This window comes from Anopheles maculipalpis, chromosome 3RL, assembly GCF_943734695.1.
Source record: "Anopheles maculipalpis chromosome 3RL, idAnoMacuDA_375_x, whole genome shotgun sequence".
Taxonomy (NCBI): domain Eukaryota; kingdom Metazoa; phylum Arthropoda; class Insecta; order Diptera; family Culicidae; genus Anopheles; species Anopheles maculipalpis.
Window position 1 is genome coordinate 18,096,780 of NC_064872.1, and position 25,682 is coordinate 18,122,461.

Here is a 25,682-nt window from a genome sequence, read left to right on the forward strand (position 1 = left end):
AGAGGAAAATCCCCTATCCAATGTTAGGTTTTTTAACACTAACATAAACAAAATATGCAACATTTTCTATAGTATTCATATTTTTTATCCAACTATTCAAAGACATATTAAAAATTCAATGCAAATAATTTTAAAATAAGTGCAAACCTGGCATTGCATTTTTGCATTTAGTCAGTGATATCTATGATGATTATTGACGGAAGTGTACATATATATTTGGGTATTTTATTTTATAACTATTTGGCTTTCAAACAATTAATTTTGTTTAAAACCCTCTGTAAAAACATTACTCATTGTCCGCCTTTGGATCAATGTGCTTTTGCCCTTTCATTTGATCATGCATCTAAAAAAGTCGTTTTTTTAACGCATACGTAATGCATTTCCTTATAGGAAATAAAATGGTGTTGCACCAAGTGCTTGCCCGGTGCCATCGTCTATCGTCATCTAGTCAAGTCTTCTGGTTTCGCGCAAATAATCTATAGTTTCATGCAGATGGCAAAGGAAGTAATTCACGGAAGTATAATCACTATACCGCAGGTAGCCCTTCATTTCGTTGGGGATATCGAGCGACTGCAGGCGGTCAAAGAAGGGACTACTTCTTTGGGTCGTTTGCATTGCATCCATCCCATACCAGACGGCTTCACGCACCGTATCCCGTGCCAAGCGTTTGAGGCTAAACACGGATAGCCGGGGCGTACTGAAGCACTCGACCGCTTTCCAAGTGCCGAACAGATGAATAAAAAATTGAAACAATCGTGTCGGCTGATTCGTCTCCATACTGTCCCGCACGGTAAGCAGCGAGCAGCAGTGCTTCAGCAAAGGGAAGACCAGATCCGGTCTGGTGAGAAGTGATTCATTGCTGAGTAAGCGCTCTGCTATGGCATCCACCGTATTGTTGCTGCACATGCTTACCATACAGTCGATGATAGGCTGATAGGCGGCGAACTGTTCCCTGGTACTCATTAGCGGTTTATCCTTCGTTAGACGGTAGGCCACCAGAGCTTCCGATACAGCCGTTTGTATCGCATTTCGCAAACATTCCAGCTTGATTCGCTTTGCAAAGGATGCGAAATCTTCCAACAATTGTTGGGCATCTGGGGTGGAGTATTGTTCATCCGGCAGGATACTGCTTATGTACATCTCTAGCAGATCAACACCTGCCCCCGAAACCAGCAAATCTCGAATCGAAGGACTTCGGAGTATGCTACCAAGCACTTCTACCCTATCCATCGATACTGGTCCACATTCACACAGCACAAACATTGCCAGCATCTCGTATTTCGGTATCAACCGTTCGTACAGTGAGCGAATGTCTTCCCGCATTTCCCATTTGCGTTCGGTTTCGATAAAGTGCGGAATTAAAGACTCAGACTGAACGCTCAGCAGGGCTAGCTTCAGTATGTCCTCGACCTGGTAGCGTATCCGTTCGGTGCCCACGTGTGCCGGAACCGGATATACAAGGTTGTACAATATTTTAAAACAGGCCACTTTCTGCTCTGCCGAACAGACGGCACTCTCGGCAAACACATCCAGCATCGTTGGACCACCATCATCTTTACCGGCGGCAAATGTCTCTTGCACGTTAGCAGCATCCAGCAGACATTGCAACATTTCCGTATTGCACGTAACCGTAGCAACAATCGACAGTGGCGAGGAGGGATCTCTAAGCAACAGATCGTCCACCTTTACCCCGTTTGCAATAAGCTGCTGCGCTAGATCTAGACGGTCCTGATACACGGCGTAGTACAGTGGCGAAATGTAGTCGTACGCTTCCATACACGCCTCATCCTTCAGTTCTTGCTGATACAGATAGATGATCAACTCAACAGCAGCCAATTGTTCACAGGCAAGCATTAATGGCGTCAAACCGTCCTCATTTTGAGCTGCCATGTTTGGCTTGCAATGCTCGACCACCCATTTGACCACATCCAGATTTTCGCTCATCACGGCATGGTGTAAGATGGTACAGTATCTTCTATCGGTCAGCGTTCCAATGCAGAAGAATTCCTTATTTTCGTTCGAAAGCTTTTGCAGAAATTGACTGTCTCCTGCTACGACAGCTTCCCAAGCCATCATGTCGAACTTATTTTCTGTGGGAAAAGTGTGTAAATTTGTCAATTCCATTATAGACGCAATAGAAAGGAAACAAAAAAACAACGAAATTACCAAATCGGGGAGTTAGCCACAACAGATCCATTGTTGCGATCGGGTGAGGGCGTGCGGGTGGATTTCTGTTCTTATTTTTCGAAACAGGGTACAGGCCTTCTATGCTGGGGAGACCTTATGAACAGCTCCGCATATTCAAAGGTTGCGTTCGACTGTTCCAAAGACTACTCTAGAGTCATCTGCCTGGTAGAGTCGATGTCGTTGTTTTGATGTTGTGCATTTTTGGTTTGTCAGCCCAACTGGGGGAGGGTTTGATTATGCTTTTCGTTCATAGTTTGAGGTTCATTTCTGTTAAGAGGTAAAAAAGTCAAAAAGACCTCTATCTGGCGAAATTTGTTCATCAATGTTAGTGTGTAATGTTAGTTGTAATATAAAATGGTTCGAATAATTAACAGGAAATATAGCCGAAATTTGAATATAAATTCCTGCAAAAGACTCGAGAAGGCCATCCCTTGAATATGCAGTGTGCAGCACTGTAAGATGTAAATTTTATTAGGCAGTTATTTTTGGTGTGGTCAAAATTCGTTCGTTTAATACTTTGGGTATTATTGCTTAAAATGATTCCTAGACAACAATTACAACATGAAAAGTGAATCAAACCACGCATTTTAATATATGCTTAGCCTTTCAAAGTGTTAGACTTTTTATGAAGCGTAGCGATAATATACATAAGACTGGAACCAAGTTTCCTATGAATATGTTACAAGTGCTAAGGGCTACATATCGGTCGTCATAATCCACCTTCTATTGACTGAGGATGCGTAGAAGCTTTCTGAGGTCAAAAACTAAAGCTCATAATAGTAAGAAAAGAATTTTAAATTGAAATTTTAGTTATATTTTCTGCCAAATAATCCAGCCAATTTTGACTACAAAAACATCACACTGTGTATCCTTGCCGGTACGTGCTGCGCTTTGCATACATGTAGGCGCATTTAGCATAGTGATGAACATATTTTTTCGTGGAGAGAAGGACTTCTCTAATCTATTACTTGGCGAGCCTTCTCGAAAGAGCCTCAAAGGGCGTGTGGATGGACAAATTGTGTAGTTTTTGTAAGTTGTTGCTAAAACATTCCATCGGTTTGTTTATTGTCGCCGGTTTGACAGCTCTTTGTTTGACGTATGCTGCGAAAACTGACAGTTGGAACATGATCTTGGGACACAAATTGAAAATTAGAATGGTTGTACTAATTTCCAACAAATAGTTACATAATTGCCACAACAAAGCAAGGAAACATTTAAATTGCTGCCATAGTTGCGCGTGTGCAAGAATATATTTTTCCATCAATTTGTTACGACCCAAAAGAATGCCTGCTCCGCTCCGAAATCGCGCAACGGAGCTAACGTTCCATGCCCATCGCTATCGCACTTTTACCCATATTTTCGCGATTGTGGTTTGCCCAGCGTAAAAAGAAAGAAATCCACAGCGCTGTTCAGTGCCAATTTTGCACCGATCAAAAGTAATTCTGCACTTGCATTGCGTGGTAAGGATAGTACGCAAATGTACATTACCAAATCGTTGCGGGAACGGTTGTAAAGCCAGGTGAAAAAGTGCATCCGTGTCCCTGGGAATATTCGTGTGTGCGTGTTGAAGAAGTGCGCACCGTTCAGGTGATGATGTCGCGGTGGTACTGCTGCCTCGTCTGACGTCGTACGTATTTTTTTTTCTCCCTTACGCAGGCCCGGATCTTGGTTGTAAAGTCGAAGGCAAGGGGTGATATAGAGAGAAAATATACTTGTGCCAGTGAACAGTGTTTGCGGTTGTGGTCCCCGGGCTGTCCGGGGTGAAAATATGTTCCAATTCATCTGGCACTGATGATCCGCTAGTCGACGACGTATTGTTAGCAGTGTGTAAACCCTCCCCAGTGCCGTGACGGTGTGTGTGTGATTAGCGGAGAGATATTCGTTCCCCGTATCCGGTGTGTTGCCCCAGTGCGGTAAGGTGTCCAATCCAGCAACAACCCGGGGTGCGTAGTAGGATCATCACGACGGAGAAGAAAACACCCAGTCGGAAAGGAAGTTTTCTTCACCGGGGTCCAAATTGCTGGCTGTCAAATTCTGACCGCATCCAAGCAAGACACAAACACACGGGGATAAGGGCGACCCTGCTTACTACGATTTGGGGGTTTTATATTTCTTCATATCGTTAGCAATTTTTTGCCTTGCGAAACGTCGGCGAAATAGCACCAACCAACAAGTGATGTGTGGAATGGTTGTAGCGTAAAAAAAAACGTCAACCAATAATCGATCGAGTAGTGTGTGTTTCTGCGTGTGTACATCTTGGTCGTACGATTGTGCGCGAGTGTGTCCCAGTGTGTCCCAGCCCCCTTCCCAGGTGTTGTGTCCGGTTCCGGCAAAAAAGGGCACAGTGTTGCCGCTCGGTTTCGATTCCGTTACGGGGGGCAAACGGTGAAAACGATGTTGCCCTTCACGCCACCGATCGTGAAGCGGTTGCTCGGCTGGCGGAAGGTACCTTCGGACGATTCCGCCGAAGGGAAATGGGGCGAAAAGGCGGTCAAAAGTTTGGCCAAAAAGATGAAAAAAACGAGCGCCCTGGAGGAGCTGGAACGGGCCCTTACCGTGCAGAGCTGCCACACGAAATGTATACCGATACCTAGGTAAGTCCATGAGCATACATGTACCCTTATATAATGGAAGTTTGAGTTAGTTGTGAAAAGCTGGACAATAAAAAGTCATTTTGGTTCCGGCTCGCCTAATGCTATCTCATAAAATGTTAATTAAAAATGCGTGTGTGTGTGTCCATCAAGGGAACCTGTGAAACGCTGTACATTCAGAGAAAAAGCATGCGTCCGTATCGTAAAGATCAAGGACAAAGCTATCGGATCATTCGTGCGAGGCCCGAAATCAGTGTTTTGGAAGTAAACCCATACTAGCAGCACGGCGCTTACCTATACACACACTGGCACGCGCGCGCGCGCACACACATCAGAGGCCGGTTGATGAGAGGTGGTTCCTCGGTGAAACAATCATGATTTTGTTTTTGTTCCGCGTTACTTACTTACACACACCCTGCGTTGATGACGGCGGTGTGCGCGATGTAATGTTTGGCATTTTGAAGTTGATCACATGGTTGGTTGGGACAGCTACCCCACCTGCAGAAAAAAAACCACCCATACAAGCAAGCATCGATGCACTTGAAAGTAATTTTGAGTTTATGTGGCAGAAGCACTGTCCGGAAACAAAGAATGCACAATTTGAAGTGATACGAGTGGAGGTTGAAGTGTCCAAGGTAACAGGGAAAGATGTGCGAGATGTGTTACTTGGATGTGTTTGAAAATGACGTCACTTAAAGGGGTGGATAGATTAGAATAGGGCAAATATTTCATCGTACGACAGAAGTGTGTGCTGAGTGTGTGCACGTGGAACAGAGTTTTCTTTCTCTTTCCCGCTCTCTGCTATTTGATATGATTTTACAAACAAAACTTACAAACGAAACGTTGTTTACTAATAATGTATTCGACTGGAAAGGAAGGTGTTTCGTTGAAGAGCTTCTCAAACTGCAGCAATAGGGCTTATGCTTTGTGTCGTCATGGTTATTATGTTGTGGAGCCGGTTCCGTTGCGTCACACCAGCACTGTTTCGAGCGCAGCAGAGCAGCTCCCGTGCCAGCAGCTTGTGTGAACAGCTGTTGGAACCGGGTTTGTATTTTTGTTTTACTTTAAGCCAGTTTTACAAGGCGCTGCTGATAAGGGTTAAGATAGTTTGGAGGAGGGTTTCTCTGCCGACACATTTAAAACTGAATTGGGATTTTATGGGCTCAGCCGTATAAAAAAATGATAATGAATAGCTAGCATCGCTTGGTAAAAATGTTTCGTAAGCAAACCGGTAAACAAATATTGCTGTTACAGTGCATGTTATGTATAAAAGAAACGGCCTTTTCGGGCTTTTAAAGGGTTTATTTAAATATTTTTAAATCCGCACTACAATTTTGACGGTTTCTAAAATATTTTTGTGTGAAAAAAAAAGCACAAAACACTGTTCGTATAGTTGTGTTGTAAGCGAGAATGCTGCAGCAGAACCGGACCGCGTCTTCCCGTATACCGGATCAGTTGTCCTTTATGGTCATTTTCTGGAGTTAGTATAAATGTCGCTCCTAGAATGCTTCGTAATTACAGATCACTTCGAACTGACCTACGAAGACGTGGCTGTAGCGACCAAAAATGACCTAAATGACGGAGACGGCCCTTAGATTTCATTTGCATCATGCGTTGTTTGACTGGGACCAACCAACTAGGTTCGCGCTTGCTTTCCTGTTTGTTGTATATTATGCTATTAGAGTTTTAATTTAAAAAATAATAATTTGAATGATCTATTGCACTCGTTTATTTATAAATTACAACATTCTTGCTATACATTTTTCAGTTTTTTTTGCAACATTAACAAAGACTGGGCGCCTCCATTGGGAAAAAGGATTATTTTGTTCTTAGTTTAAATTTTTTTCCAATCCTCCAAATGCTTTTAATGCATGATTAAGAAAGCATTTTTTGCACGTTTTTTTATAATTAAACTTTAGCACATTATAACACAATTTTAGTATTCATTATCGTTACTGCTGGAGTTTGATGAATTTCATTGTTCACGCTTCTTTTCGCGTGATGCGAGCGCCCCGGTGACAAGGTCAACAACACTCCGCTTTGGGCGCGTGTTGGTGTGTGTGTATATTTGTAACAGTGTGCGACGGTGAAGTTTCGTCTATAGTTTGTCTGTCTGTTCGTCCGTCGTTCTGTCTTCCCCGGCGGGGTTGGCTTTGTGCGGATGAATGTTTTGGAAAATACCGACCAAATGTACAGGAACAGCCGGTACTTGTGTGTGTACTGTACGGGAAGGCAAAATGTATGCGCGCGCATATCGCCATTTCTAATGTACCTCCCGTCTCTCGTCTCTCTACCTCACTAGAGGGAGGTAATGGCAGGCGATGAACTCCCGGAGTTAGTCTGGGAGTCCCCTTTAAATTGGTTGTTTCATGGGGTGGAGAAAAAAAAGGATACAAACAAGAAGGGGAAAAAGAAGGAAGGAAGCAGAAGGGCTCTTTTTTCTGGTGACCGGGAACAGGTTATTTTCTTTACCGGTGTTTGGTGCCATACCGTTGCTACACATCGTAGCAGACAGTGAAAGTGTCACGTACGCATTTCGTCATAGTGTAGTGATCGTTGCTGGGGAGTCTGCAATCGTGGTTCCGCTTTATATTTCATTCTTGCTTCTGGTTTGCTAGCAATCACAGGACTCGTCATCATCATCTTGGCGTGGCGTACTGAGAAGAATTGAAAGGCATGTTCTACACTATTTTTCATATAAGTAAGCAAAATAAGTGATACTCAATGCAATCACCAGAAATTGAATAAAAAATGTGCTAAAAATAAATATCCAACAACGTATCCACGGCTACGAAAAGCAAGCAACGGAAGGCGTTTTCGCGCCTCCCTGCTGGAAAGGTGTAGTGTGTGTGTGTGTGTGTGTGTGTGTGAGTGCGTGTGTGTGCACAAGACTGTCGCGACAGTTTTTTGTTAGGCCTGCTAATAGTGTGACCCTTACCCTATTTGTTGGTCTGGTCTGGAAAGGTTGAAAATGTGTTGGTGAGTCGTGTACAGTTCAGTTACCCCGTGTATAGGCTAGTAAGGGCACTCTTCCCTATATCGACCCACCGTGTGTTTTGTGTTTTGTGCCCCCCCCCCACCCCCCTTTCTACATGGTTTTATTCGTAGAGAGGGAGAGAGAGAAAGAGCACAAAGAACACAGAGAGTGTCGTACAGTTTGAAGATGATGAGAGCCGGAAGCGTCATACATTCATCGTCACCGTGTCTCGTCAGGTGCACCCTGTGTGTGCATCTTGTATGCACGTGTGTGTGTGTCTGTGTATGCGACGATGGCGAAAACCAGACGACGGCGACTACGATGTCTCAAAATTAGCATAGAAATCGGTTTTCGGTGTCCTGTGCCTGCTCAATTTTGTCGTCCCTCTTTTTCTCCATCATCATCATCATCGTCATCATCGTGCCGTGTGTGCAGCGTTATTTATCATTTTTTGCGACGTTCTGTTTGCTGTTTTTCTTTTTGAGTTTATACTGTTGTTTCTCTTTTTATCTCTTTCTCCTCTCTTTCTGCCTATTGGCGATGCATTTTGTAGCGAAAGACCAGGTTAAACGCTTTGTAGTGAAGAAGTTCTATTACACTAAACAGTTCCACCTACATTCTCTGATTTTATGCCAGACGTTACAAACGAATATAAAAATAATAGAATAAGAATATGCTTCGCATTTCACGATGATCAGGATAATGCGCCTCCATCATCATTATTGTTATCCTTTTACCCAACTGTGATTCATTTCACATAGTCTAATAGCTAAATAGACACGCGTCAAATTTAACAACCGGGTTTTCACACGGCAGGACCGAGACTCAAATCTTATCCCGGCTGGTAGTGACGATTTATGATTTGCTAAAAATGCTGTAAATTAACAAAACTATTTGATAAAGGCTCGCTAATTATATTGAACCAAAAGTTGTTAATTGCGCAAGCCACACTGTACGTATGAGCTCATCTTTCCTCATCCCCGCCATAAAGTATGTGTGCGTGTGCGCAGGAAAGCAAAAAGAGCAACTGCGAATAAAAATTTGGCAAACGCGTGTTTTGCAGATTTCAAGGTTTTCGCGGTCTGGGATGGATGAGCTCTTCTTCGCACACACACACACATGCATACAATTCGCATACAACGGTGCTTTTAGCGCACAGTATTGCTTTGGGTTTTTTAATATGCTTTAATTTGGTGACCGTGGACCGGGAGCTACAGTGGCGCTGTACCGGTTATGATGAATTTCAATGCCATTTCCTGAACGATATTTATGGATTTTGTTTGTTATTAGCTTTAGTGTGTAGATCGTCTAAATAGCTATTTATAGGTCGATATAAAATTAATTTATTCGTATTTTCTCAAGACACGATACATAATGGGTGTCTCCGAAAGTATAAGCACAATAAAAAAACTAGACAAATCTTTTTTTTCCACAAATTGTATGTTTATTTGAAAAACAATGTTTGTGGTGTGTTTTGGACTTTTTCCCAAAAAAAAAATAATAATAATAAAAAATAAAAAATCAATTGCATGCTAATGATCGCCCTTTTGATCTGACGCCTCCCATCAGGTTCAGAACAGAACTTGTTCCGAACGACTTTCGACACTTTCTTCCTTCCAGGCTATTCTGCATTCGCAATTGGTTTGCCACACCATCGCCTTTTTTCCGAATTTTTTTAGAAATATAGATTTGTTGGCTTCTTCGACATCCTTGCTTTCTGGCACGGTGTAGTACGACTCATCGTCCATCACGATGCATGAGGATTGGCGACTCAGCTGTTCAGCTGGAGCCACATCGCGATTGGAACTTTCCTTTCTTTGCCTGAAAGCTTTTGCTATTTCCCGGTCCAACTGTTGGTCGACAGGATTTCGGCCACTTCTCGGCGTATCATCGAACTCCTTCCGAAACTTCCGAAACCGATTTCGCTAATTGATTTAGCGAAATGTTAGCAAGTCGAGCACCATTTGTGCTCAACGCTTTTGCGCTTTTCGACGGAAATGACTCGCATTTTATCAGACGCTATTGAAAAATATAGTTTCAATGCACTAGCCATTAGCTTTGAATGTAAACAATCAAGCATATCAAGATTACTTTAAACCCTTTAAATAGGTAGCTCAATCAGACTTGAAATTGAAGGATCGATTGAAAATTTAAAATTTTAATAATTTGTTCCACTTCTTTACAAAACCATTCAGTGCTCGATGAACTTGTAATGAAAGGAATAATAGTTTTGACATGATATAAAATCAAAAAGAACTTGACAGTTGATTGGTTTTTTTTCTCTATAAAATGTTTTTGCAGTACCGGAGGATTGTAAAATTCACTACAAAGTAAGACATGAAATGGCAAAATAGTTCTAAAACATCGTTAGAATGTTTTGGTTTCTGAAACAAAATTGTTAACTAATTTTATTGTGATGTTTTGCATTGTTTTTGAGTTCATTTCTTCAATATTGATGATTAACCGTTTTGGCAAGAAACGATGTCTAATGTGAAAAGAAGGATAAGTCTTTCGTAGCACTAGCTAAGGCACAATACCGCTGATAGGAACAATTTTCCTTCTCCGGATATTATTACCCAGCCAATCGATCCTTTAAAATCCCAATTTACGCTCATGCATCGGTCTGTGTCTGTGTGTGTGGTCATGTCTGTGTATTTTAATCTTAAGCTTCACTCTCTTGAAAATATCCTTTATTTTGTTGAACGAAATCAAGCGGACAGTAGAGCGCCTTTTGACGATCGTATTTATGGTGAGTCGAAGAACAGGGGTTTTTTATAGTCTTTTTTACAAGTTCTGTAATTGAGTTCTTCTTCTTCTTGGCTTAACGACCTCTAAAGGTCACGCCGGCCGTCGAATGGCTTACTAGGCTCTTCCCGATACCACGTAGTTGGATAGTCAGTCCTCACTCCGAGGGGAAAGTCCCGAATAGGATTTGAACCCCGGTCCTTTTTTTAAGACCGGTGCCGCTGTCGCTGTACCACCGGTCCTCCTCGGTGTACTTGAGTAACGTTTGGGTATAGATCTAGGTTAGGATTCCTTGTTAGGGGGTGTCTCGGCCACCAGGCGGTAGCAACACTGATCTCCAACTGCCAGAAATGGCAGATCAGGATTTTTCGAAGTTGTAGAGCCACTGAACATCAAGAAGAATATTCCCTTGTCAAGTCTTCTCTTAGATCTTTGGATGTACTAGAAACTTAAAAGGAAGAATTATGATGGATAGGGCGGAGTTTGACGTTCTAAGGATAAGAACATCGGTCTAAATGGTGTAAACGATTCTATCCTGTCCATTTTCATGCAAAATTTGCCGTCAAAATTGTCCATTTCTAGGCAATATACAATAAGTGAAAATGAACTGTTGGCGTCGTATGTAGGAAAATATAAAAACTGCTTTATAATACCTCAGCTGCTTTCAATCCATGCAAATGAAACGATAAAGACATTGCTCGACAGTTGGACAGTTTTTTTTATTGGAAATATAATATGAAAAATGTGATCCATTCTTTCTGTAACACTTTGTAAGGTAAACTTAATGCCCTGGATGGTCTTTTGCTACGGAACCTACATACAGTGACACAAACGAAAATCCGGACACCTTACAATCGAACGTTTGCTCCACATTGGTGACGATTTTCTTCACCAAAGGGCGCGCCAATCATGATTTCCTTTTCGTTCATACTTGTGTACATCTCTGTACCAATTATTGTTCTATTTTTGATGAAAATCAGTTGTGAATTGATCGAAACAGACGAAAGAGTAACATTTTTGGTGAAAATTATCGGGATTCAATGTATAAAAAACTATGAAAATATGTTTTAAAGTTTTTCTTAGGCTTTAAGGATCGATTTGAAGCCTCTTAGACAGATTGATTGCTTTCAAATAGCTTTATAAATATAATTTAGACTTTAAGACTTAAAGGGTTCATAGTTTGTACATAGTATTTCTCCTGAAAATGTTTTACTTCTTTGTGAAAACTATTTGGCTGATCCGCAATATTTGGCCCCGTTGAATTATCGCAAATTTTATCTTCGGTTTTAGTTTTCTTAGTCAAAAGTCTTTAGTCAAAAGAGTTATTTTTAGAAATGTGGATTCTATGATTTTTGGAATAAATTTTGACAATTGAAAATAATTATAAGAAGACTTGGATTTAAATTTTATCGCAAACAAACTCCTCCGATCCTCTAATCTTCCTATAAGCGGACTGAGCGTCCAGGGGCGCCAAACGAATTGGTTTGTTTAGGGCCAAGACAACTGACTCGTGCAAGAAACACCCCGTATTAAGGAACCCCTCGGCCTTGGACAAGGCCCTGGACGCTGTCCACCTAAATTTAAAATTGAATTTAACCACATATAAAATGAAATTGCAAAGAAATACAGCTGTCCAATTTTCTGCAAAGGCAAAAATCTTTGTTTTCTGCACTGTCTATCTGGATCATTTAGCGACTGCTTTTTAATCCAAATTTTCTGTGGTAAAGCAAAGCAAAAGATTGCTTAAAATGACATAATTTTCCAGCGGTAAGTTGAGTAAATTGTCCTTAAAGTCGAGCAAGGGTTCGATTTAAAGGTGTCCGTGTTTCTGTTTGATTCACTGTACATTTCTTTTCAAGCAATTGTAATAGAGCAAAACGGAACTTAGCCCAGAGCAGTTCCTTCAGTAGAACAACTACATACATTTGCATTTATGTTGGTGTGCACATGCACAGTGCAGTGCGAATGATGTAAAATTACAAATTCACAACCGAGTTAAGCGCTGTGTGTCTGTACAACACACATCATTGGCGTTGTTTCGCATTTCATCGCCCGGCACCGAAAACCGGGATGAATAATATATGGCGGCGTACATGTTTCTCTAGTTTTACCGGTTGTTGCGCGCGTTCACGTTTCGGTCACGGATCAACGAAAGCAAAAGCGCAAGAAAGATGCAAGAAGAAGAAAGGGCAAAAAAACCTTCGCTTCACATGTTTCCGCACTCAAGACAAGGGGCACCGAAACAAGAACACGACGGGGGCCCAAGAGCTCATCATTGAAAAGTGCAAAAAGTTGGCCGGTTTTTTTTACTAGGGGATGAAATGCACAGGTGACGATGTGTGGTGGGGGGTGGTGCGGGTGTGAGAGGGGGGTGGTGTGTGGGGTGTCAGCATATTTATGTGTGTATGGGTGCTCCAGTTAAGTTGTCTACTTTCGCTGCTTCTCTCGTTTCATGGCCCTCCCCTGCCTCTCTCTGTCCCTTCTGTCCTCTTCTGTCCTCTTCTGTCCCTTCCCTCCCCACTCTCTCACCACAGTTTGCTCTGCTGTGTTGTCGAAGAGTTGCAAAGAGTTTGTTGTTTAACATTGCGCATGTATTATTTGACGTGTGTGCATCATCGAATAGCCTTGGTACAACAAATGTACATGACAGGAAAAACGATGTTGAAAATAAAAATATTAAACGAGAGAAAAGGAGAAGAAAATTTTACTAAATATCAGGTATAACTATTAAAATAATATTTCATTAAAAAACCCTCTGTTTTATGCTTTAAATAATGTTTCGAAAAAGCCTATGCTTCTTTCCATGCTCCATCTCGTTTTATTGTGAGCTGTTTGTACGCTTTTTCTCTAGTTCCTGCTCTCACTCACGCCATTTTTGATGCCGGTGTGGTGCTCCCCGGTGGCATGTCTAGACATGCCACCCCATCGTCCGCCATTGCCACAGGGTTTGCCCAAATTGTGTATTCCTTTGCGCTCTCTCGCTCACTCTCTCTCTCTCGCTCTCTCTCTCTCTCTCGGTCTGGAGCGTTCTCGATGCGGTATTCTCTCTGTTTAGGGGTTGTTCTCATGTTTTGGCGTGCCGTGCGAATGTGTGTGTGTGTGTGTGTGTGCGCTTGTGCACTTACCCCTCCCCTGAGAACAAACCTCTTAGCCCTCGTCCTAACGCGCCTCCGCCCGGCTAACGAAAGCGAATTGTTCATGATTTGATGATGATTTGAGATGCGCGCCCACGGACCTGCGCCCGTCTGTATGTGTGTATATATACATTTAGGCAACGAATGGCGGTGTAAATGATGATGATGATGGGGTTTCGGTCTCCATTTCTTTTCTGGCCTTACCGGGAGGCATGCTAACCGGCAGACGGACAGTTTTGCGTCGGATGTTCGTACGGCTAGAGGCGTTTTGTGCCCCGGTTGTTTGAAATTTTGCACTACACGGTGTTTCCGTGTGTTGTCCTGTATTCTGCTTTGCAACTGACGCTGTGAGCCTGGGAGTTAAGGATAGAAGAAGTGTTTTTTTATAAATCCAAAAGGTAGATTTATGTTCCATCAGCATTGCGATCCGGTGTGTCATGTTGAACACATTTTTTTCGGTGCCAATTTTCTAGCGCTTGTAGTTTTCCATCGTGCAGTGTGCTCTCTCTCTCTCCCGCTCTCGCTTACTTACACAGCCAGACATAGCGCGTCCCGGTGTGTGAGCGAGATGGACGGCATTTTTCGCGTGTGTGTAATGCGAGTGCTTAGGATGACGGGTGGAAATGCGTGCTTGCGTGTGTGTTTGTGTTGGTATTAAGGGGTGAAATATGTTTGTGTGGATTGTGCAATAGTCGTGTGTTGTGTGTTCCCGGGTGAACAAAAACACTAAGTACAGACGACGAATCGGTCTGGGGGGAAACGATTCTGGAATGAAAAATAAACAATGAAAATGCGAATAAGGGCTGACAGAGTTGTAAAACTCAAAGCATCCTTTGATCGTCAACGTAATGATTTCTCTCTGTGTGAGTGTGGTGTGTCGTGGAAACACTTTTGACAGCTAGGAAACAACAAAAAAAGTGCAAATATTTGATAAGAAGAGTTTATCAGCGATAAATGATAAAATACTATCGGGGCGTGTTTTAACAACAGTTTGCCTTAGAAAGTGAAGTAAAATAATATCAAAAGTGTGTGTTAGTGTACAATGATTGCGTGTGTGCACGGTTGGCACCTTTTTTTTTCTTGTTGTTTAGTAATGCAGTTGTGGCTGTGTTTATTTTGCTAATTGGCTATTTACAGCTGTGTGTAGTAAAAGGCCCATGTCACACCGACCGTATAGACTAGAGCTTGTTTTACGCGTTCCATGCACCACACAAGGGTTGGTGCATCAATACCGACGCCCATTGGCACTTGTTTTGGTTTGTATGACACGGGCGAAAGGCAGAATGTTATTGCATGCGTGTGCGGTCAATGGCGGAGATGTGTCTATCGACAGTGGTAGTAGCGTTGTAATTTCAATTTCATTTTGCTAAAATATATCCTATTTAAGTGTGTATGTGGTCTGTGTAGTGCCGAGAGAGAGCATGAAAATGTGGTACTGTGCACAGGGTGTTCAATATATTCGAGCACACTTTAAAAGCGAGCACAAACAATGTAAACATAAGATATTATTTTTTGAGTAATTTTTTCTTGAAGCTATGTTTGTGTACTATCTTTTTGGTATATTAGATGATAGACCCCCCCCTCCCCCCATTTGTATTTTATCACGAGCTTGAGACGTTTCTTAAACGAATCGCACGCGACATGCACCTGTTCCATCGGCATTTCGTCCCAGAGCTTGGAAATAACGTTTTTGCAATTCAAGAACGTCGACTGTGTTCACTTTATACACGCTTTGCTTGGCAAGAATGTATGAACATACATAGTCATCAAGGGAATTGAGCTGGCAAATGTCGGCTCCCACAGTCGATCATTTTGAACATTGTTCCAAAACGAAAAGTTTGTCATCGGAAAACACGAAAATTCGGAATCGAACGTGCCGTGAAAGTATTAATTCGCATCCGTCCAGCCTCTTCTTCTTTGCAGCCTCTGTTACTCCATGTACTTTACGTTTCTTGTACGGTTTGTATCCCTAAGTACTTCGTCATAATAGCCCGTCTCCCGGTACCGACGGATGGTAGTGTAAATAAAATTCCGCTTCACCCCGCGAGATTTCAACCGCCGGAATATGTCGCCGGGCTGCTCATCGCTCCCACAAACAGTGTTTACAAACTAAGTGACAGTTAGTCGACACCGCATGCAACGGTTAGCCTCCGATACATGAACTTTTTGAACACCCTGTTTGTGTGGCAGAGGAATTTACGTTCGAGGCGAGGATTGTTGAATCGAGTGTTCATTCGCCCATGTGGACGCGTCTGCTGTACCGGAAACGAAACCTTCCCGTGCAATGGAAGCGAGTGAGGACAGCCGTTGAGGGAAACAGGAAACAGGTCATAATGTGCCCACTGAGTAGTTGTTTGTAGGAGGGGCGAGTAGCGGAAGAAGAAGCAACGCGTTTTATTTGCCAACAAACGTTGTCCCCATCCGTGTGTTTGTGTGGTTAGAAGGGGCAGAAGACATCGATGGTGAGCTGGTGATGATTGTGATGATGCGATCTTGGGATAATCTTAAAGCGCGTCAAGCACCAAGCAAATAAAGCACTCGGAATTGTGTTGTATTGCAAATGGGTATGGTAATGAAGGTGCTATAAGGTGCGCAAACGTAATCCAGGAACTGAAAGCTGCTGGTGCGTGGTGAGGGAGGAGGTGCTGTGTGGCGCTTTGCATTGGTCGGTGTTTGGTGTACAAGAATAGCATGGCAATGAAGATGATCATTTAGTAGTGCCGCCCCAGCGAGTTTACAATCGCTTCAAGCTGCTTGAGAATTTATTTGGCGACATTTCAATTGGTTTTTCATACTGTTTGTGAGATATTGAATGAAGGTAACAATTTGTGGAATTAGGTTTTAAAATATTTTTAGTTTTCTATTTTTTTAATCTATCCAACACTGGTATTAAATCCGATCAGGACCGTTCATCTAGGAGCAAGACTTACTTATAAATTGCCTCCATGGCAATTTATACCGCTCACAGTCGAGTGTCGTCGTCTGACAATCCAGTATTCCGATTTATCTAGCGAACGCATCATCGCCGTAACTCTAGCTCAGTTTGGGCCTATGATGCTTCCTCTCTCCATGTTGTTCCGATTGTCTGGTGACATTCTCATGGTATGACGTTTTGATTAGAGATAGATGAAGTTTCTGAAGAATTTGATTTTCAAGGTCTATGTCATAAGCGTATTGCATGAATTTTGGATTGAGTTATAGAAGATGGTCTCCGAAGCTTCCGAATTCGACACTCGGTCGATCATCTCGGGCGTCAAATTGAAGAAAAGACAGGTTTTTGGTTGTAACAGAGGAATCTGAGGAATCGTAACTCCGAGCTAAATCCGGAGCCGCTGGTCGGCGGCCGGAGCCGTTGGAGCCGTCCGGAGCTGTTGGAGAAGAGCACCAATGTAGGTTAGATCACCGTATCATAGACGATTTGAAGCGCTGCGGAATTTCAATTAATTTTAGGCTTCCCAACTAGTTCAACGGTTTCGGCACTGCCGACTAGCGGCTCCGTATGACTCCGACGATTCCGGACGGCGGATTGCACCTACCTTCCGTAGCCGCTTCCAAAATTGGTGGAGTCATTCGGAATCGATTCCGTTTTTTGTCGAATTTACCCATCATTAATGCATATAAGGCAAGGATGCTCTTAGCAAGGAATTGGTCAGCCTTTGCTTTCCTTTCACGTTTTTGTGCTCTGGAAAACCAAAACATGGTAGAATCTTCTTCTTCTTCTTGGCTTAACGACCTTTTTAAGGTCACGTCGGCCATCGAGAAATGGCTTACTAGACTCTTCCCGATATACCACGCAGTGGTGAGGATAGTGAGTCCTCACCACGGGGGGACGGTCCCCGGATGAGAGTTGAACCCGGAGCATACTTGTGGCCGGGGACTTTTGACAACCACCGATTTTCCTTTGTTCTTGTATGCTGTCAGCTGCGTCCTCGTAGCTATCGTTTGGAACCTTTTCTGCGGTAGCCGCAGCTGCTGCTGTCAAATGATCTTCAAATGGCATTCCATTGCGTTTAGTTTCGAGGATAGGATCAACTCGATTGTGAGTCATGAAGATTATATTATTTTGTTAAAATTGATTAATTATCTAACAGATTGTACTTGAGGCCAATAAAATTCAGTCTGGAGACCATTGAAGAGTCATTAAATCATTCTTGTTTAGCCAGAAACTAGAATACAGATGTTGCTGAGCATACAACTATGTCTCGATATACGATGTAAGCGCGTAGCTGTCAAAAGCCCCTGGCTACAAATATGCTCCAACAATCTATTGTGGCTTGAAGCTATCCCTAAAATTGAATTTTTCATAGTCGTTTCATAGAAGTGAGAAACTGATGCAAAACTCACTAAAGGAGTTTTAGTCCGTGTGCACCGTGATGTCTCAAGACCCTTGGAAGCCCCTAACAAAGGAGAAGTCAAGTCCAGTGACTGAGGACTCCGAGACGAGTACACTGTGACTGAGGACTCCTTCCTCAACATCGCAGAACATTGTCACAATTGTCAGGGACATTTAGGACCCAGGAAAGTACATTCACAGCTAGTTCTACCTGTGCATTTTCTCTTCGTCTTCAACAGAGTGCAACCATTAACTTGGCCCTTGTTAATTCGTGATCACAGAAGATGGCTTCCCAATTATACAAATTAGATCATCACTCAACTTTCCCTTTTGTTGCGTATATTAATTTTAATGAAAAAAAAACTCTTTTACCCATGCCTGATAATGCTACTAACATGCCAAATGAACCTGAAAATGTTAGCGATAATCAATGAAATAAAGAAACATATTTTGTCAAATTCCACAGTTACATCCTAGTGCAATTGATTGCATTGAACCGTATTGGCCATGATGACCGCCAGTTAGTTAGTTCGTACATAGGCGAGTAAAAGCTTGTAACGTTTCCTTTTCCCCCCTCCCTCCCCCCCTTCTATCCTAATTGGGGTTGGGAAAGCTTTGTCCCATGACTTTATTTGTTGCAAAGCTTGCAATTCCATAAATCGATGAAGCGCGACACCTTCACGCCGTTCGTCAGTGCACGCACGCACCGGCACCGAACCATGGGCAGAAAGGTGGCAGACACTTGGTGCGTGGGCTAGGGCGTTTTTTCTTCGATCGTTGTTCAATGCGTACTGCGAACAAGCAATGGCTGGCTCCCACCGGTCGTCGGTTCGCCGGCGCTTAAGGAGGTGCAAGGTGGACCCACGTTTGTCTGCGTTTAGATTGGCACATTTCATTAACGAACTGCCGGTGCGCTCTGGGCGTGTGTGTGGGCTGTGGGGTACCGTGTGCACTCTGTCGTGAGGCTGTAGAGAATCGAGAGAAAGATAAATTGATACTACCCCCTCCCCCATTCCTGTCCTTCACGCGCCCAAGATCGCTGTACTTCGCGGGCCTGGCAATTACATCAGCAACAGCACGCTTTTGCGAGACGACGACCGGCCGAGAGATGCACTCGTACACAGTGTCTGTCTGTCTGGCTGGGCTGCGTGTAGTTGGTTGCAGTAGTGGTGAGTCATTTTAGCTCGAGTCATGTGGGCGCAAAACGAAGAAAGTCACATTATTTACCGTGGAGAGATTGGACGTGTTTCGAACCTTTTGGGTGTTTCGTAGGATTTTTGTGAAAAAATGGATTGTAATTGTCCACATCTAACGATCATGTACTACTGCACTTTATTTTGTCATTGCTGTTCCCTTTTCCCGCCATACTTGGAGTCACATTCTCTTTCTGGGAGGAGTGTGATTGCGCTGCACTTGTGATTGATGACTTAATCGTGTCGCTTGCGGTAACGGTTTTTTTTTTATATGGCATTCATCAATTAACGCTTATCTGGTTGGTTCACCCATAATTCCCGCGATTTTTGTTGTTGTTTTGCTTGATTAAAATACCACAAGTGCAAAACACTACTCCCATGAAAATGTAGTAAACAAATTAATCTTCAACAATAAATCATCCACCGTATGAAGTGCTAAAATAAATTTATTTGTTTTTTTTTTCTTTAAATAAATGATGTGTCGATTTGTCAATTCATTACGAGGGTTTCAATACCCGCCACAAGAGGGCGCTCCGAGCAGAGAAACCGAGCAGTGGCAGGTGTAGTAAACGATTGTGAGCGAAGTAGTGATGGGCAAAGCGCTTTTTTTTTCGTCGGAATCGATTCCGTAGCGTAGGTTCGGAATTGGACTGCGCAATCGGTTCCAGAATCGGATTTAAGTCGGTTCCGGGATCACAATGGGCCAAGTGGCCCATTTCCTTTCCAGTAAGTGGCCCTTTTCTAGAGGGACATAAACCGCCCCTGGACTGCGCGTAGCGAAATTAAAAAATTAATCAATAATTATAATGTATTTATAATTCAGTACTTCTAAAGCAATTTTAATCGTTTGCTACGTACGTAGAATTAGACAGAATCCGAACCAAGTAGTTCTGATCACTAGTGCGGAGGGAGGTCTACCGTTCTTGATCCTGAATGGATGGCAGCATCGCATAGTTATCGCCGATCGTTATAATTCATTGCAAAATTATTTAATAAAAATTTGGAATCAAAATTCGAGATAATCGACAAAACTAGACGGCATACTGTTATTAAATGTAATGTCGCGGATTCGTTTGGCGGATTTTCTAAATAAAATATGCCACTATTTTTGTTATCAACGCCGGTCCAGTGCCCGGCCGATTCGAAGTGTCAACTCGAGCGGGCGCCGATACGGCGCCCAACCGATTTCTAGTGTGAACTCCCTTAAAGCGGTGGTGTAAGTTTTTCTTCTGGGGTGTGGAAATTTTCCTGGTAAATTCATACCGTTTATATAAACAGCAAAAGATCTAAAAAAGGGGAAAAGCCACTGAGCCATCTGCGATTCCTAAACACACTCGTCGAACAATTGAGAGGCTCATATCGCCAACGACGGAAGCAAGCAACTACGTCGCATTCCGACGAAATTTGACTGAATGGAGGGGCAAAAAGGGATTGCAAAGTTTGTTCTGACCGTTGCACGCCTGGAGGAAGGCGGGAAGCTACATATTATTGTGACACGTGTCCAGGCAAACCTTGGATACACCTTGGCTATTGTTTTTTTTTTTTACAAAATATCACATCAAAACTAATTACTAATTACAGTCAGCTTAAAGAAAGTCGTGACAGGGTAGTGTTCTGAGTCCTCTTCTGCTTTCATTTTTATTAACTAATTATTGTTGTTTTTATTTTCTGCGTTAAACAAATTGATAGAAGCCTATTCGAAACTTCAATGTAAACTGAAATAAGCCCCCTAAAGAGGCATTTATTTTTTTGGTTAAAGAAATAAATAAATGAAGGCAGTATTGATGAACTTTTCTTTCACTTTGTTATTTACAGAAATGGTTCAGCGAACGGAGAAAATGGAGTTGCGCTAAAAAAAGGTCTTCCTCACGTCATATACTGTCGACTGTGGCGTTGGCCTGATCTAAAGGTAAGATATTGTTTACGTACGAGCAAAATTATGTTTTATTGTTCACTACTCTCATTTATTCTACACAGAGTCAGACAGAGTTGAAAGCGCTCGATATATGCGAGTACGCATATCATCTAAAGAAGGACGAGGTGTGCATTAATCCATATCACTACGCTCGTATCGAATCGCATTCGCAACACTCGCAACATCAGCAACAGCAGCAGCAGCAACAACAGCAGCAGCAGCAGCAACAGCAGCAACAACAGCAGGCACAACAGCCGCTGACCATACTGGTTCCGAAGAACCTATCGAACCTTCAGGGAGAAAACTCCGTTACCTACACCTTGGACGATCTTAGTAATACCGTACCAGTCAACATACAGTACAATGCATTAAAGTAAGTGTAGTAAAGATGGTAGAATAGTAGTTTAATTTGGCTCTATTTAAAATATCATTCGTCTCTCTTCTAGTGATAACTATGTAACCAGTCCTCAGCCATCGCAAGTATCAGCCCGGCAGCTACACCAGCAACTGCAGCAGCATCAGCAACACCAGCAGCAACTTCAACAGCAACAGCAGCAACTTTCTTCACCGTGCTACATGGATGCAACCCTGGGCCAACAGATACCGACCAACACGACGATTATGGACTCGGTTAGCGTCGGTGTGGGCACCATACCGAACACCGAGACGCCACCGCCCGGCTACATGTCTGAGGACGGGGATCCGCTCGACCAGAATGACAATATGAGTGAGTCATTGTTGGTATCCGCGTTCTTTACCTGTCCAATGATCGTCCAGCGTCGATCCCATCGGCAGGGCGCCGTTTTCTTTATAGCGTATTTGATCACTATTGAATTTATTACACTTTATAGAGAATAGAGAATGCCAATGGATTAACCGGATCAAGCTCATGAACCTCATAAGGGTCATGGTTGTTTGCTGTCCTATGTCTTCGTTTTTCGTACTGTCGCGAAAGGGACTAATGCGTTTTATTTTTCTTTTTTCTACTCCTACTCCTAATTGCCTACATCCAGCCGATCTGTCGCGCATGTCACCAGCGGAAATGGACACACAGCCCGTAATGTACCACGAACCGGCCTTCTGGTGCTCGATCAGCTACTACGAGCTAAACCTGCGCGTCGGTGAAACGTTTCACGCCTCTCAACCTTCCATCACGGTCGACGGGTTTACGGATCCTTCCAATTCAGAACGGTAAGCAACGAGCCGGTGGGTCTCCATGCGGAATATTAATTTATCAGATTTGCCTGAACAGATAGCACAAGTAATAATAATAGTAATAATAGCACAAGTAAAAAATCGTCATAGTACCTACTAATTGTCGTTTTGTTTGCTCTTACGCATCGTTTCACAGATTCTGCCTCGGTCTACTATCGAACGTGAACAGGAATGAGGTAGTGGAGCAAACGCGCCGTCACATCGGTAAAGGTGTTCGGCTTTACTATATCGGTGGCGAGGTGTTTGCGGAGTGTTTAAGTGATTCCAGCATCTTCGTGCAGAGCCCGAACTGTAATCAACGGTACGGGTGGCATCCGGCAACAGTTTGTAAAATTCCACCCGGTAAGTGTATTGAATCTAGCCGCTGCCACCAAAGGGAAAGCTTTCATTGCTAAATTTTGCGGCTTTCTTTGCAGGATGCAATTTAAAAATCTTTAACAATCAGGAATTTGCCACCCTACTGTCACAGTCCGTATCGGCGGGTTTTGAGGCCGTCTATCAGCTGACCCGGATGTGTACAATCCGGATGTCGTTCGTGAAGGGATGGGGCGCAGAATATCGGTAAGCGAGCGTGTTTTTTTATTTGGAAGAGTATATACAGGGTTTTTGCAATAAATTTGACGGTTACAGTTTTGGTTATAGCTAGTGTTTGGATTCCCATATCAACACAAGCGAAACGGTAATCGAAAGCTAACGTAGTGTGCAAAGAGGTGATTTTTTTAAATGCTTGATTGTGGAAACGGTTCTCGTGCATCAAGATGATCTGCGCCGAACAGCAGAACCAAAAAGGCAAACAACGGTGATACTAGGAAGTAGCGACAAGAGCAAACCCTTCTCGATAATAAAATTGCGTTCGAAAGGACGCTTTCTTGATCGTTATGCAGGCGCTAGTGATGCATGTTCCGGTAGTCGGAATTCGGTCGTTAGCCGCGGTGTGGATGTGGAACCGGCAACAGCTGCTCACAGAGAAAGGTCGTGAGAGGCGCTTGAAGAACGCGAAAAAACTGCTGAACATACTGCACCATCCGGTGCAACCTAGGACGATCTGGTTCGTTTCGGACGGGATTTCTTGTTGCCAGGCCAAAAAATGGAACGTCCAGAATAACCGATGACTGGCCTACTGCTCTTCGAAGGTTCCGCTGGTGTCCCAGACCAAATTTAGTCAGACGGTGAAGGTGTTTGGGTGCGTGTCGTCAGAAGGGGAAGTGATATAAACTTTCTTCTTTTAACAATTCCAATGGCTACATTAGGATGCTGGAAAGGATAATGACACCTTGGATTACTAGAATGGCCAATTGTAGGTCATTCCAACAGGATTCCGCACCTTGCCATACGGCTTCGAAAACCATCGAATGTTTGGCTGACAATTTTTCTGCTTTTATCGCGCCGTATCAATGCCCATTAACCCGCCGAACTATTGTGTTTGGGACGCAGTTGAACGTCTCACTAACGTCCTGCAACACCGAGGAGGAACTTATGGTGAAACTTGAGTCCGTTTTTGCGTGCAACGGTTGTCAGGGCCTTGCTCCAGGTTAAGGAGCTGAATCAAGGCCGTAATAAATTTCCAGGGCGGATATTTCATATAATTCCATCAAATAACATAGGAAACTATTATTCCTACAAAAAAATCTTACATGATTGATTTTCCGATAGCAATTTTTTTCTATTCTCTGTAGGTAAATGTCAAATTTATTGCAAAAACCATGAAAATGATGTTTTTCTGTTTACGATTCTAATTTCCCGTTTTTTTTTTGTATCTTCACAGTCGACAGACCGTTACCTCAACACCGTGCTGGATAGAGCTGCATTTAAACGGTCCCCTTCAGTGGCTGGACCGTGTCCTCACCCAGATGGGTTCACCACGTTTGCCATGTAGTTCTATGTCCTAAACCCAACCACCCTTGTGTTGCTGTGTGTGTGCGTTTCAGCGTCGATCCTAGGCGATAGCTCTCGCGCGCTGTAATGCACAGCCATGATGGTGGGTTGAACAAACTGTTTTACTACCTCCGCCGGAAGATTTTTTGCTCCTGCGCACCTTCCTCAGCTCCAGCCTGTACCTTTCGATGCACCACCCCCAGCACCAGATTTACACCCAACGCGGTGTAAAAATTTCTCGATTATGACCTTTTTTTTTTGTTTTTACTTTCTTTTGACAAAATTTTGATGCATTGCAAATTGCTTAATTTTACATCCCAGTCCGTAGAAACAATCGTGTACAGATATACATTTTCCTTTGTTTATTGTTCGTTTGCTGTGTCATTTACTTTGCTCATCGAAGAAATCCTTCAACGAACAGCTTCTCTGTCCATCCATGTTTTGAGCGAGAAAAGATTTTTTCTTACCTGTCACTACTTCACAGTACCGGTTACTGTTATAGCCAGAGCATAACAAGCCCCATCGGCACGATGGGAGCGCATGAAAGTGTTAAATGTTTTAAGCCAATATGTTGTTCCTTATCTTGAGAAGCATTATCGTGCGGTGTAACAAAATTGTCGCGTTTGCAGTTTGCCAAACGCGCATTAAAAAGAGTATCGCGCATGAACCAAAACGTTACGAGTTATACTAAGATGTTCATCAAGATTTATAAAGTTAAGTTTTTTTTTCACCCCACATTGGTTTGCTTCATTACGTGCATGTTTTGGTCGTTTTTTGTTTTCTTACACTGGGCGTTATATTACTTACTAATGCTTTGCATGTCCTGGGTTGATGACTTGAGTGTGGCGGTGTCAAGATCGTTTGAAACGAGAAATAGTATGTGCTGCAGGAACACCTCTCGGGGGGTGTTTGTGGAACAGAACGATCCGGAAACGGACAATCGTTGAGAAGAGGAATTGGAATGTATTAATAAGTGTGTGTATGTGCGTGCGTTGGCCTGTCTCGTAGACAAAAAGAGCGACGGAGGGAACATAGAGGGATCGACCGAGAAACAGAGCGATTGTGGCATCTTTGTATACGTGTGTTTGTGCGTGTGTGTTTGCGTGTATGTTTGCGAAACAGAGGGAGCAGACAGTGGGGTTTGTTGTTTGTAACAAATTTCACGTCTTACGGTCGGTTTTGTAATAGTTCGAATGGGGAAAATAAAAATTCTCTAATCCATAAGCTGATTGTTGCGATCATGTGTGCAGCAAACACAACCAAACAAAACCGGAAAGCAATGTACAACAGAAGGCAAATTTATTTTTGACACTATAAAACACGTGATGCTTTTCAGAAGGCAAAAACTCACACAAAGAGACATCAATTTTTGGATTAAACAAAAATAAAAAAATAAGAAACGTTTTAGTAGAACTAAAAAAAAAAAACAATTGTCCTAAAGGATCGCGCTGAAAGAGAAAAGAAAAGGGACGAAAGACAGACTTAAACACTGTAAGATGCAAGCCGGTACGAACATA

General features: G+C 42.9%; 2 protein-coding genes across 2 annotated transcripts; one reads left to right on the forward strand and one right to left on the reverse strand.

The window, feature by feature from the left end:
* Nucleotides 1-444: 444 nt before the first annotated feature.
* On the reverse strand, nucleotides 445-2,073 carry LOC126560447 (uncharacterized). Its single transcript, XM_050216406.1, has one exon. It carries the CDS (start codon nucleotides 2,071-2,073, stop codon nucleotides 445-447), a length of 1,629 nt encoding a protein of 542 aa, XP_050072363.1.
* A 2,481-nt stretch (nucleotides 2,074-4,554) lies between these two features.
* On the forward strand, nucleotides 4,555-24,191 carry LOC126564525 (mothers against decapentaplegic homolog 3). The gene is made up of 8 exons (XM_050221595.1): nucleotides 4,555-4,781; nucleotides 20,976-21,069; nucleotides 21,138-21,448; nucleotides 21,522-21,802; nucleotides 22,089-22,266; nucleotides 22,427-22,632; nucleotides 22,707-22,851; nucleotides 24,056-24,191. The coding sequence occupies exons 1-8, from the start codon at nucleotides 4,582-4,584 to the stop codon at nucleotides 24,177-24,179; spliced, it is 1,539 nt and encodes a 512-aa protein (XP_050077552.1). The 5' UTR covers nucleotides 4,555-4,581; the 3' UTR covers nucleotides 24,180-24,191.
* Nucleotides 24,192-25,682: the final 1,491 nt, after the last annotated feature.

What these genes read in the sequence shown, in the direction of transcription:
- LOC126560447 (XM_050216406.1), bottom strand. Translation starts at nt 2,073, where the DNA reads ATGGCTTGGGAAGCTGTCGTAGCAGGAGACAGTCAATTTCTGCAAAAG.
- LOC126564525 (XM_050221595.1), top strand. Translation starts at nt 4,582, where the DNA reads ATGTTGCCCTTCACGCCACCGATCGTGAAGCGGTTGCTCGGCTGGCGG. An exon ending in ATACAGTACAATGCATTAAA is followed by an intron (nt 21,449 to 21,521) that starts GTAAGTGTAGTA and finishes TCTCTCTTCTAG; the next exon opens with TGATAACTATGTAACCAGTC. An exon ending in CGACCAGAATGACAATATGA is followed by an intron (nt 21,803 to 22,088) that starts GTGAGTCATTGT and finishes GCCTACATCCAG; the next exon opens with CCGATCTGTCGCGCATGTCA.